At 41.5% G+C, this 12451-nt stretch overlaps 1 protein-coding gene across 1 annotated transcript in view; it reads left to right on the forward strand.

Annotated features, from left to right (window-relative positions):
- Window positions 1-7876: 7876 nt before the first annotated feature.
- The window catches only part of SPRED2 (sprouty related EVH1 domain containing 2), a 99315-nt gene continuing 94740 nt past the window's right edge, over window positions 7877-12451 (forward strand). Inside the window, exon 1 of the mRNA XM_070956535.1 lies at window positions 7877-8052. Within this exon, the coding sequence (XP_070812636.1) occupies window positions 8027-8052 (26 nt within the window). The 5' untranslated portion in view covers window positions 7877-8026. The remainder of the gene's footprint in view (window positions 8053-12451) is intronic.

The raw sequence follows: 12451 nt of genomic DNA on the forward strand, positions 1-12451 counted from the left end.
GCTTGAGGATTCCAGGTTTACTATCTTTGTCCAAGGAGTATATCATGCATGTACACATATTCCCTTTTGGAGAAAGCAGTGTTGTACAAACCATGAAAACAAAACAAACAAACAAAAGAAGGAAAAAACAGTCAATCAAAAGTAGGCAGACAAACAGATTGGCAGGGAAGCAGACAGGGAGATGGCAAAATTTTGTTCTTTATTTAGCAGGGCATATATGCTGCTCCAATTTTTACTGACTGAGCATTTATATATATATTTATTTTATAAAATAAGGTTTAAAATTATACAGTAAAATTATACAAAAGTCAAAGCAATGACTATTTTCCCTGACTAAGCGTTTATGTACCTATTTTTTAAAATAAGGTTTAAAATTATACATAAAAGTCAAACCAATGACTACTAACTCACAGTTCCATGCTCTGACTGGACAATAAACAGATTTAATATGCTACTCCGCCACCACCACACTACAAAAAGGGACACTTTATGTCACATCTGTCCCCCAAATTTACTCAAAAGCCAAGTTCTAATGGTCTTTCAGAAGTCCAGTAAGGTTGAAGCCATATGGATGGTTGGAGAAATGAGGTTTGGAAAAAGAACAGTGGCTGAAATCTGTAGGATGGTATTTTCTGAGTGAAGAGGGAAACAAAGGGAATCTCTTTCGCCTTATTCTATAGGATGAGTAGATAAAATTGGAACGAGGCAGTATGAATTTTTAAAAAAGACTCCCAGACTGTAAACCTGATCTTTTGGAAAGATCTGGTGTCTTTTGGAAAAACACCTTTGGGACCAAAGACCTTGATGGCTTTGAGTTGAAAGGCAAAATTCAATATCATCAGAATAATGACGATACCTGACCTCATACCAATGAATCATCTCTGCCAACAACTCTACATTGATGTGATATTGGAGTTGAGTAGTATGCTAAGCTTTGTGGCATCCTACAACCAAGATACCTAGAGCTTGACCTCTTCCTCTAACTACTACCACTTGAGATAGAAAAAGAGGAGGATATCTACCTAAATGTATTTCACACCACACTTTTCCATTTTACTACCCTTGCAAAGCTTCTGTGTTTCCACCATCTTTTATTCATACATTGTTTTTGTTCTCACTTCTCTCTTTTTGAGAAAGTTATAATTTCCACTCAGCTACAGCTTTTTTGGTCTCCCCCTCACTCTCCACCCACTCACACATTTTTTTCTAAATTTTATTTGCAATTCTATCTTAATTTGTTTTCTTATAATGACCAAGCCATCTCTAGGTACTTCTTTTGTACTGTTCATGTTTTATTCAAATCATTTGGAACTTGCTCGTTCTAATCCTTATCTCTTCTTGGTTTACCCTACTTCATAAGTACCTGACTCTTACTACATTCTCATTACTTTTATGTTTCTCATGACATACCCACTTCTCACTTCCATATATGAAAGTAGGTAGAATCCTTCCCACCCATTTAAAAAGCTACTTTCACTTCTTTCAATAAACATTCATCTCTCAAAACAGACCAAAGAATTTTGTTGAAATTCTTCTACAAGCATTTGTATTTCTGAAAATGTTTCAATCCATTTTCCTGTCTTTAATAAACATTCTACAAAGGTATACAGAATTACCTATTTGTAAACATTTCATCATGTAGGTATAACTTGCAATTGTTTATTCTATTTTCCCTGTTAACACAATTATCTTACTCTTTCATACATTAATACTCAGATGCATGCTCTCATTTGCCTCTCATTTGCCTTACCATCTGTCTAACATTTACTGCAAATAATTCAGGTTCTAAGCCAACAACAGAGTATCTTGTATGAACAAAATTATATGCAGATGCATAATTCCTAGTAACACATCTCTAATGCAACCACAAGTATCCCTAAGACATCTATGCATAAATATAATAAACAACTAAGGGGACTTTATGCTTCCTTGCCTTAGCAATGAACCATTAATTAATTACTCCATTTTTTTCTCACAATGCTTTATTTGCATCACATTCTGTTCTTACTGCATTCAGCAACCAACTTTCAATTTTATATTCATGTGAAACATTCCATAATCTATCATTGCTCACCTACACAATCTATGCCTGCAGCTTTACAATTTTTCAAAGTTCTCATAGTATTTATGATTCCTTTTTCATAACCTATATTTCAATTCCATTTTTGTCATAATATGACCTTCCCCCATTAATCTCTAAAATACCCAGAATTTACTTACTTACTTACTTACTTACTTACTTACTTACTTACTTACTTACTTACTTACTTACTTTGTTTGTTTCATATGCCACCCATCTTACCATCAACAGTGACTCTGGGCATCTTACAATTAATTTCTAAAATTAATCTGTAAAATACTCAGCACATTGAGTCCACAACTCTGGAGTAGGAGAGAAACCTGCTTCCATTATCACCATTCACTGTAGTCTAACATACAGTTATCACCCATTTATGGATTCCTATTTTTATTCATACCTGCAATGACTTAGATAAAAATTAATACTATGTGACATATGTTGTAGGCCTTTTATTCATAATTAAATATACATCCTTTTTTTTTTTGAAATTTTTTAAATTTATTTTTAAACATAAAACATAAAACAGCATCTTTTTAGAGCAAGGGTTTGATCCGGTATAAAATAAGTATAAATTCCAAGTATTATTTTACATATAAGAAACCATTCAGCCTAATTTTAAACTCATTAGTATACCTTGACTATAAAATAATACTAACAGTTCTTTCTATTACATCATTAAAATGGCTTTTCAGAAAGCAAACGCACATTATTTTTCCAAAATGATAATTCTGGGTTGCATGTCTTTCTAATATAGTAGTGTTTTATCATTTCTCTCCCATGTTTGATAAATTCATAATTCTTCAGATTACACCCATCATCAGGAGCCGCGGTGGTGCAGTGGTTAGAATGCAGCATTCCAAACTAATTCTGCTGACTGTCAGGGGTTTGATCCTCACCAGCTCAAGATTGACTCAGCCTTCCATCCTTCTGAGGTCGGTAAAATGAGGAGCCAGGTTGTTGGGGGGCAATATGCTGACTCTTTAAATCGCTTAGAGAGGGCTGTAAAGCTCTGTGAAGCGGTATATAAGTCTAAGCGCTATTGCTATTGCTATCATTGCTTTGCTCAATCAAGCTCTTCCATCACTATTTAGTAAAGCAGAAAACATGTAGATCATAAGTACCAAACACGTGGCCTGAGGCTGGGTATAACACACGATACTCCCAAGTGTGGCCTGAACCAATTTAAATACAGTTTGGGAAATATTTCACAAAATAAAAATTAAAAATAGGCAACATTACATTTTTAAACTAAATAATAATGTCCACCAATCATCAAAAAAATCTGAGCTTGCAACTCACAAGCTCCTGGACAAGTTTGCTGTCTTGGCCTAGCCTCAGCAGTGCAGGTCCGGCCATTCAGCATTGCTAGCCACAGATTGAACAGCATCATGTAACAAGATCTCCTTCTCGGTCTGTGCTGCAGCAGCACCGTCTATCCCAAGCATCCTTGGGTGCTGCAATTAAGCTGAGGCAGCAAGCTTATGCCTTTTCCCACTCAGCAGGCAGGCACCTGCTTGAGACCACAGAATCTCCAGTGCAACAAAGGAGCCCTTCCCTCCAAAGCAGGTTGAATTTATTTCCTTCCTTCCTTCAGAAAAGGTTTAATTAATATCTCTTGACCTTGGGCTGCACAAAGTCCGTGATCATTACTAATGTAATGGATGTCTAAGTTTCACAGTGAATATAATAATGGAACAAATAATTTCTATGTCATTTTCATTTGTGGGGGCTTATGATTTATATAATATACTAAATACATACAAACGCAACATGTATAAAGTGCAACAAATGTCAGAGAATATGATATCATTATTATCATTATTATTATATTATCATTATTAGTATTAGAAAATAGAGCAATGTGTGATGAAAACCTATGAGTAAAACTTAAAGGAAATGGAATCTAAAAAAGTCCTAAACGCAAAATAAAAGTATATACTATATACTTTTATACATATATCTGAGTATAATAAATGCAAAAAACAAGTTTTTTACACTGAGCACAAGATGAATCTTTTTTGGGTTTTTGTCAGAAGCATTGTTTTATTTATTAATGACTGAATTTGTGCACAGCATCAACACTATTTATTGGGGGCTAGTCATCTTTCAAAACACTAACCAGAGAATCCCAACGGTGCTTTTTCAAGAGACAACTGGACTTCATGTTTTTTCTTTGAAGACCTTTCGCTTCTCATCCTAGAAACTTCTCCAGGTCTAACCAGAGAAATTCTCAGAAGAGCCAGCTTAAAAGAAAAAGGAGTAGGTAGCAATCTGGGAAATCCTGTTCTGCTTTGTAGTATATTTCCATCCTTCTTTTTCTCTCCTGCAGGATGTCAGGCTTCAGCTTTATCTGGAAATCATAGCCTTTTGTCGGGAGCCTTTCCTCTATGAATAGCCATTTCTTGTGATGGGAAACAAAGTAAGCAAGAGGAAGCGGTTATCAGGCTTCAAACAGAGCACTCAGGAGTCATAGCAGTGATATCGGTGACACTCCTTGTGATTGCAGTATGCAGGGTTTTTTTTCTTCTTCTAAATTTACTGTACACTATTAGAGTGACTGGAGCCCCTTTAATCTCATTAACTGCCATCAGATCTGATTCAGAGGACAAATCTGAAACAACGTCTTATAAATTAAGCAACTTTGCTCTTATAAAGGAATTAGAAATAAAGAAAAGAGCCTTGGTAGTACAGGGGTTTAAGGCACCCTGTTATTAAGCTGGTTATTAAGACCAGCTGCCTGCAATTACTGCAGGGTTCGAATCTCACCAGGCTCAAGGTTGACTCAGCCTTCCATCCTTTCTAAGGTAGGTAAATTGAGGACCCAGTTGTGGGGGCAATAAGCTGACTTTGTATAAATATACAAAAGGATGAAGACTATTGCTGAGCACATTGTAAGCCGCCCTGAGTCTCCGGAGAAAAGCGGCATATAAATCAAATAAATAATAAAAAAAAATTACGTCCTTATTAAAGCACATCAGATGCTTTTATCATTTTTGACAAGCACATGGGCAAGGTATGCTGTTTACGCCTTAAAGTCATTGCCCATAACTAATCCTAAGGTGCTAGTCACAGGAGGCACCACTGTACAGTTAGACATCGACTTACAACAGTTCGTTTAGTGACCATTCGAAGTTACAGCAGCACTGAAAAAAGTGACCTATGGCCGCTTTTCAGACTTACCACCATTGCAGATCCCCATGGTCACGTGATTAAAATTCAGATGCTTGGCCCGCGATTCACATTTATGACTGTTGCAATGTCATGTGATCCCCTTTTGTGACCTTCTAACAAGCAAACTCAATGGGAAACTTAACAACCGTGTTACTAATTTAACAACTGCAGTGATTCACTTAACAACTGTGGCAAGAAAGGTCATAGAATGGGGCAAAATTCACTTAACAAATGTCCCACTTAGCAATAGAAATTCTGAGCTGAATTGTAGTCATAAATCGAGGACTACCTGTACATTCATGTGAAGTTTAGAAAATTGCCTATTTTCTAATAATAACTATGTATGGTGTTTGCTTAAAATGCATAGCAATCATACTTTATTAGTATGAAATTCTGTATATATCACACCTTTGGAGAAGTCTCTTTTAAACTTGACTTAAAAGAACTAGAAACAATATGTCCATTTGAGTAGCGAAGATGGCAGTTACAAGCTTTTATGACATATACAGATTATTATGAAACACTTGACCCTATCAGCATGCTACTGTCCGTTTTATATTCATTATGACATTTATTTAGCACCATTGGAACAATGGCTCCCCCCCAATCACTACGTAAGTAGCAAAAAACCCTGGTAATAGTAAAAGATGTGTTGGAGTCATTTACAATTGCAAATTGTAAAGGAAACAATCTTGCTAGAGAATTTTGCTATAATTGCTAAATTTTGCTAACCTTTAGTATTAACTTTTCAATTGAAGTCATTTATTTGTTTTCATCAATTGAGGAGACTAAAATTGCTGCTATAAAACCTGGATATTGAACTAACGTTTTGGGGGGTTTCAGCCCAATGCTAGACATTGCTTTAATTCTTGTCATTAACTCCTTTCAAGTTTTTTTTTTATCACAAGTTCATTGATGTTAAATACTCTTGATTTGCTTCTCATTATCCTCATAAATCCTCCTCCTTTTCAAAAGAAACACACCAGAAGAAATGTGAAACTGAACACATGTGGGGGAAGTTACACTGATCTTTGCTTTATTTAGTTTTCTACTTTGTATAAAGCAATTTGAAGTTGGAAAATCTTTTCTTCAGGTTTCAGACATTATATCAACCAACCATTCATGCTGATTTCCACAATGTGCATGTCTTATTGTCAATACAGGTATTAATGAGTATTAATCTTGGCTTGAAGAATAAAAGCCTTTATTGAGGACAATATATACGTGCATATGAAGAGTATTAATGGTACAGCTTTGCTTGGGTTTGAAAGGAATTATTTTATCTCTGGAATTTCCCAAGGAGCATCCATCAAACAGTTCTACTGAGCTGCCAGTGCTTTTTTCTCCAAGATATCCTTAAAATTCCCCTATTTTTTAACCTGTTGAGTTGGGAATGTGGGAGATGGGAGACGGTCCAGCAATTTGGGGAAACCCAGGTGAGGAAGTTGTTTTTCTGGTCAGACAATATTTTCACTAAACCTATGGCATCATAGTGAAGATTACTTTTCCATTTGATCATTGTCACTGAAATACAGCATCCTAGATCAGTGGGCTCTCCTTACGAGGAAAGGAAGGGGAAGGGAAGGACAGTTGAAGTATTGGCAAGCGTGAAGGAAACTATATCCTTGCATTAGATTGCTCGGGTCTTCGGACTCCGGTTTTAAACTTGAGTTAAGTAATTCTGCTCCTGTTTCTCTAGCAACGTAGGTTAAAGAGTGTGTCAGAAAGCCATGTTTTCTGATTAAGGGAAGGAAGGTGTTACCGAGCGCCTAATGTTTGCTCGACTTCTGCTCGAGAGCCACGTGGAACGCGTCTTCTGCCATTCAAAACACGTAAACACACACCCCTTCTGCACGCGCTCAAAAGCGCTTTCTCGGACGCCGGGACGCCCGTCGCGCGGGTCCCACGGACCTGCAGCAAAGGCGGGCCTTCAAAAACCTTCGCTCCCGCGCCGCCCCGCCAAGACGACGGAGGCCGCCGGCTGCACAGATGAAGGGCTGGAGAAGGGGCCGAACGACTCCCCGACGCATCTCCCTGCCTGGCGCAAGAGATCCCAGCGGCGATTCGTGAGGCCTCGGGGCAGGAGCGGCGGATCGCGAGGGGTTGTTGTTGTTGTTGTTGTTGTTTGCGCAAAGCCCCCGGGCGGAGTGGCCTCCGCTTTCTTCTGCGCCTGGACGGTGGCTCCTCGCTCCCAACCATCTTGAGGGAGGGAAACTAGCTGGCGCCTTGCCTGCCTGCCTGCCTGCCTGCCTGCCTTTCTCCCTCCCCGAAAGCAGCTGGGCTGCTCGGATAACGTCATCGCTTCCGCCCAGCTTCCTCCTCCTGTTGGCGGTGGCGGCTAAGAATCCAACATGGAGTAAAAGAGACAGAGATGGGGCTCGGACGGGGCCGCCGGCTGCAGCACCATCCGGGCGCGTTGGCCGACGCGGCGCCCCGCTGCCTTCCCGCGCGCTGAGCGCCCTTCCGTCGCAGGTCTCGTCTCTCTCGCAGCCCTGCGCTTTGGCAGCCAACGAGGCCTTAGCAAACTGCCTGGCTTCCTTCCTTTTCCCTCCCCATCCCTGCCCCCTTCTCCCCCCCCCCCCTCCGCCCGCCCGCTTGCTTTCCAGCGAAGCCGAGGCGGTCTCTTTCTCCGCATCCTTCCAGCTCGATCGGCTCTCTCCCTCTCTTTGCCCTCGATGTGAAGCTGAGGGGGGGGGGGAGAAAAAAAGAAAAAGAAAAATGAAGAGGTGCTGCCCGGCTGCCCGCGGCGGGGGATGAATTTTTGAGAAGGAGAAAATGACCGAGGAAACCCATCCAGACGAGTAAGTGTCCGACGAGCTGAAAGGGGGGGAGGGGGAGCAGCATGCTTGTAAACATCTGGCGAGGGGAGGTGCTCGGTGTGGTCGTGGCGAGCTTTTCTCCCGTATAGCCGCCTTGCCTCGGTGCCCGGGCGATCGCAAAAAGAAGTGCAAGCTTTGCGGTTATCCCACGTCTGGGTCGCCTCGCCCGGGAGCCTTCGGCTTCCCAGCGCCCCACTTCTCGGCGTTGCTGGAGAGGTTGGCGCAGGGCGCGCAGCGCCCCAGTTCTGCAAGCCTGCTGTGTTTGGAAGAGGGAATGTTAACCCAGCTCCCTTCTGGCAAAAGGGGGGCGAGAAGGCGTAGAGAAGTATTGATGGACTTTTTTTCGGGATCCGTCTAAGACGGGCTTCCCTCCCCCCCCTCGCCTTCTCTCCGTTCCTCCTCTTCATGCTGCTCGCTCTGTAAGATTGAGGGTCACTATTGATGCCAGTCCCCCCCCCCCTTTTCTCTGCCCCCCTTTCACTTCTCCCCTGCCTAGGTTTTTTTTTTTTTTTTTTGCAGCATTCACATCCGCCATTTCTTTTCTTTTTTTTTTTCTTGACTTGCTCTCATTTGCATACCACATTTCCATTCATAAAAAAACACCATTCGAGGCCAGGAGTCTGCCCGGACCGTGGGAGAGAGAGGGAGAGCCATCTCGGGAAAGTGGGGAGGGAGAGGAAGGGAGGGAAAAGGGTTGATCGCTGTTGCAAGGAGGCTTCGGGCTGCCAGATTGGGGGGGGAGGGAGGCTTCGGGTCTCCTTTCTCCTCCACCTCCCTCCCCCCCCTCCGCTCGGTGACGGCGAGTGGGGGGGAGAGCGGATCGCCACGGTGCTTGCTTGCCTGGGCCTTGGTTGATTCTGAAGCTGGCCGGGGGGGGGGTGAGGAGGGGGGGGCAGGGATAGAATTTTAGGCACGGCCGCCTCGCTGCTTTCAGCTCATTGTTAGCGTTGCAGCCGGTCGGGGCCGTCGCTTGTTGTGTGAGAGTCTAAACTGAAGAAATGGAGGTGGGCGGCCGAGGAGACAGCGGGAGAAACCATTAACGATCGCCTTCGCCCGTAAAAGTTAGCTAACTTCCAAGCAAATCCCTCTCAGCGTGCTTCCAGACTACACTTAATCTCCCTGCTACCGCGCCTCTCCTTTGAGGCACGGCGTTCTTTTAAAATTGCCTGGGTGGCGGGGTGCGGCTCCCTGGGCTACTGGTGGTTAAAGGTGACCCGGCTCGCCCGCAAGGGCTATAAGTGCCTCTCGCTGTCTGACTGGGGCGAAGCTGTTTCTGCTCCCTACGGCTGCATATGGTTGGATTCTTTTTCTGCCTTGTTTTTTTTTTTTTTTTTTTTTTTTGTGAATAAGACAGGTTCCCGTTGTTGTCACATGATCCTGACATTCATAAATCCGGTAACCTTCAGCCTTCGTTCATTCACTCAATCGCTCGCTCTCTCGTTCGTTCGCTCGCTGGCTGCCGGCCTGTCCTTTACCTTTCTTGAATCGTTGGCGAAACGTGGGGGAGGAGGGAGAATAAGAAAAGACTTCTGAAAGATTAGGAAATGGATTTTCTCTAAATAGTGCTTCTCGCCCGAAAAGAAAGCATCTCTTGCATTCTGGAAATGGGAAGTGACTCACACTTTTTTTCTTATTTTTCTAATGTAAAGGGGTTGATGATGAGGGTTTCAAATGAACATCCGTGGAGAGGATGTAGCTGTTGCTAATTCAGTTTTGTGGAAATGGGAAGGGTGGGGGGAGAGAGAGAGAGAGCCAGAGTGGGAAAGCAACTCTTACATAAATGCCTTTGCCGGTTTATGGCCCAGCATGACAAAGATGGACTATTTCAGAATAGTTTAGAGTGCTTCAATATTCCTTGCACCTGCAATCTGTATATAATCTGCAGCTGCCACACAGCTGTGAGCCCAACCTTGAAAAGCACAAAAAAAAAAAAAAACCATGGCTGGAAACAGCAAGACCGAGTTTGCTAAACTAAAATGCAGTTCATTAGTTTGTGTCTTGTTGTATGGGAAATTTATGGCTCAGTATGCTGTGTGAATCTAGACTAATTCAGTGAATAGTAGTTCAATGTAAGATTTGATGTAGTGATTAAGGCCAGGAGACTTGAGTTCCAGTCCCACCTTGGGCACCAAGCCAGCTAGGTGACCTTGGGCCAGTCACTGTCTCCCAGTCCTAGAAAGGAGGCAAGAACAAACCACTTCTGAAAAACTTTGCCAAGCAAACTGCAGAGACTACAGTACAGTAGTTGTGGCAGCTGCCAGGAGACAAACACTGATTTGAAGGCAACACACACACACACAATAAAATAAACAAAAAATACTATATTGTGTGTGCACATCCCAAGTGAGACAAAATGGGTTCAGGCCCTGAAATGATACTGGTATTAGGTCATGTTGTCAGTAGGCTGTTCAGTGTTCACAATACTCTTAGCAGCTCCTTGGCAATTGTACTTAGGTTGCAACTTGCAGGATTTTTCAGAGAGCTTCTGGACATAGTGACTTGGGTACATGATGTCTGGATAGGCATTAGGCATAGAATAGCTGTTTTTAGACTGGCTGTCCTAGTTTTTCTTAGAATGGGAAACTGAAAAAGCCTCATAGAAGACAACTTTAAAATCCTGGCTCTGCAGTACCTTGGCAGCACCGTATCTTCTCCTTGTTACTTCCCTCTTTCTCTTCCCTCTCCCTATCACCAAAGTGAGAAATATGGAACAACTGGAACTATTGAGTTGAAAAAAAAAAAGCTCCATTTTTAATGAGCGGAAGATAGAAGCTAAGAAGTGAAGTCCTTGTATTTCTTGGGTGGGGATGAGCTAATGTCATATATTTTAATTTGTAGTATATTTCAGTGTTGTGCTTCCATATTTTAGATTTGAAAATAAATCGTAAGGCAACAATATTTGAACCAGGGAACCTCAAAAGAGGCTGATTTACACAGAATGCATCCCAAAACTGGGACCCATGACTCTTGTGGGATTGAAGTTTGACAACGTTGTGGCCACTTCAGCATCACAATCCTGCTGCAGTTATGTGACTGTTATGTCCAGTGCTTCCTGCAAGCTTCCCATAAGGAAGGTCCATATGGAAGCCAGCAGGAACTGGGAAGTTGCTCCCATTCCCATGAATCTTTTATCAATGTTCATTCTGTTCCTCTGTTTAGGTAAGAAAATATATCTGAAATGTGAACCCAACAGGGTTGTCTAGTAGTTGTCAAATGTTTTTACTTACCTTGGTGGCTTACTCCTTAACTGAAACTAGTGCTCATTGGAGTGAAGAATTCCATTTACTTGCTAATGTAGCCTAAATGAAGAGCCAAATAAAATACAAATAGTCCTCAACTTACAACAGTTCATTTAGTGACTGTTCAAAGTTACAACGGCACTGAAAAGAATGACTTATGACCATTTTTCACAATTACAACCCATGATGATGTGATCAAAATTCAGATGCTTGGCAACTGGTTCATACTTATGACCATTGCTGTATCCCAAGGTCATGTGGTCACATTTTGCAACATTCAGACAAGCAAAGTCAATGGGGAAGCCAGATTAATTTAACAACCGGGTTGCTAAATTATCAATTGCAGTGATTCACTTAACAACTGTGGCAAGAAAGGTAATAAAATGGGGCAAAATTCACTTAACAGATGTTTCACTTAACAGAATTTTTGGGCTAAAGTGTGGTCATAAGTCGAGGACTACCTATACAGAAACCTGTGAATAATACCTTCAGCAAGGTGCTTATGTTGTACTTTATATTTTGGCAAAAGACACAGGTTTGGGCCAAGATGACTGCAAATCTCCTTGACCCTTTTCTAGAAGGCAGTTTGACACAAACCTGTTTGGCAGAGATGCAAGATGAGGATATAAACAATAGCCTAGTCATTTCCACCTATGGCAAGAACTATTTTAGTCCTGGCAGCAAGGAGGTTAGGAGATTTGTCTGCTGCAAATCACAGTTTTTAGCATTTGTTTATAATGTAGATAGAACATGCTGTAATAAAAGCATACATATCCAACTCCCAGAAATGGTAAAATTAGGATGAGCAGATATGTATAGCAACAGAGTCATATTGACAATGCATAATGAACTATGTTGCAAGTGGGCTACAGCTATCTTACATTGTTTGTTTTTAGTATTGTGGTTTGGGTACCATAAACATGGTGATTATATTTGAAAACTAAGCTATCCCCATTTCTTTTCCCCATTTCTTTAGCCTCCAAGCAACCATTTTTGCCAGTGTTTTCAAAAGTTCCTCTCTAATGACATGAAGATTTTGAGGGTTTAAATTTAATACAGGTAGTCCTCGACTTACAACAGTTCATTTAGTGACTCTTCAAAGTTACAACGGCACTGGAAAAAAGTGACTTACGACCATTTTT

This window comes from Pituophis catenifer, unplaced genomic scaffold, assembly GCF_029215685.1.
Source record: "Pituophis catenifer annectens isolate HBS135680 unplaced genomic scaffold, rPitCat1.0.hap2 SCAF_1, whole genome shotgun sequence".
NCBI lineage: Eukaryota > Metazoa > Chordata > Lepidosauria > Squamata > Colubridae > Pituophis > Pituophis catenifer.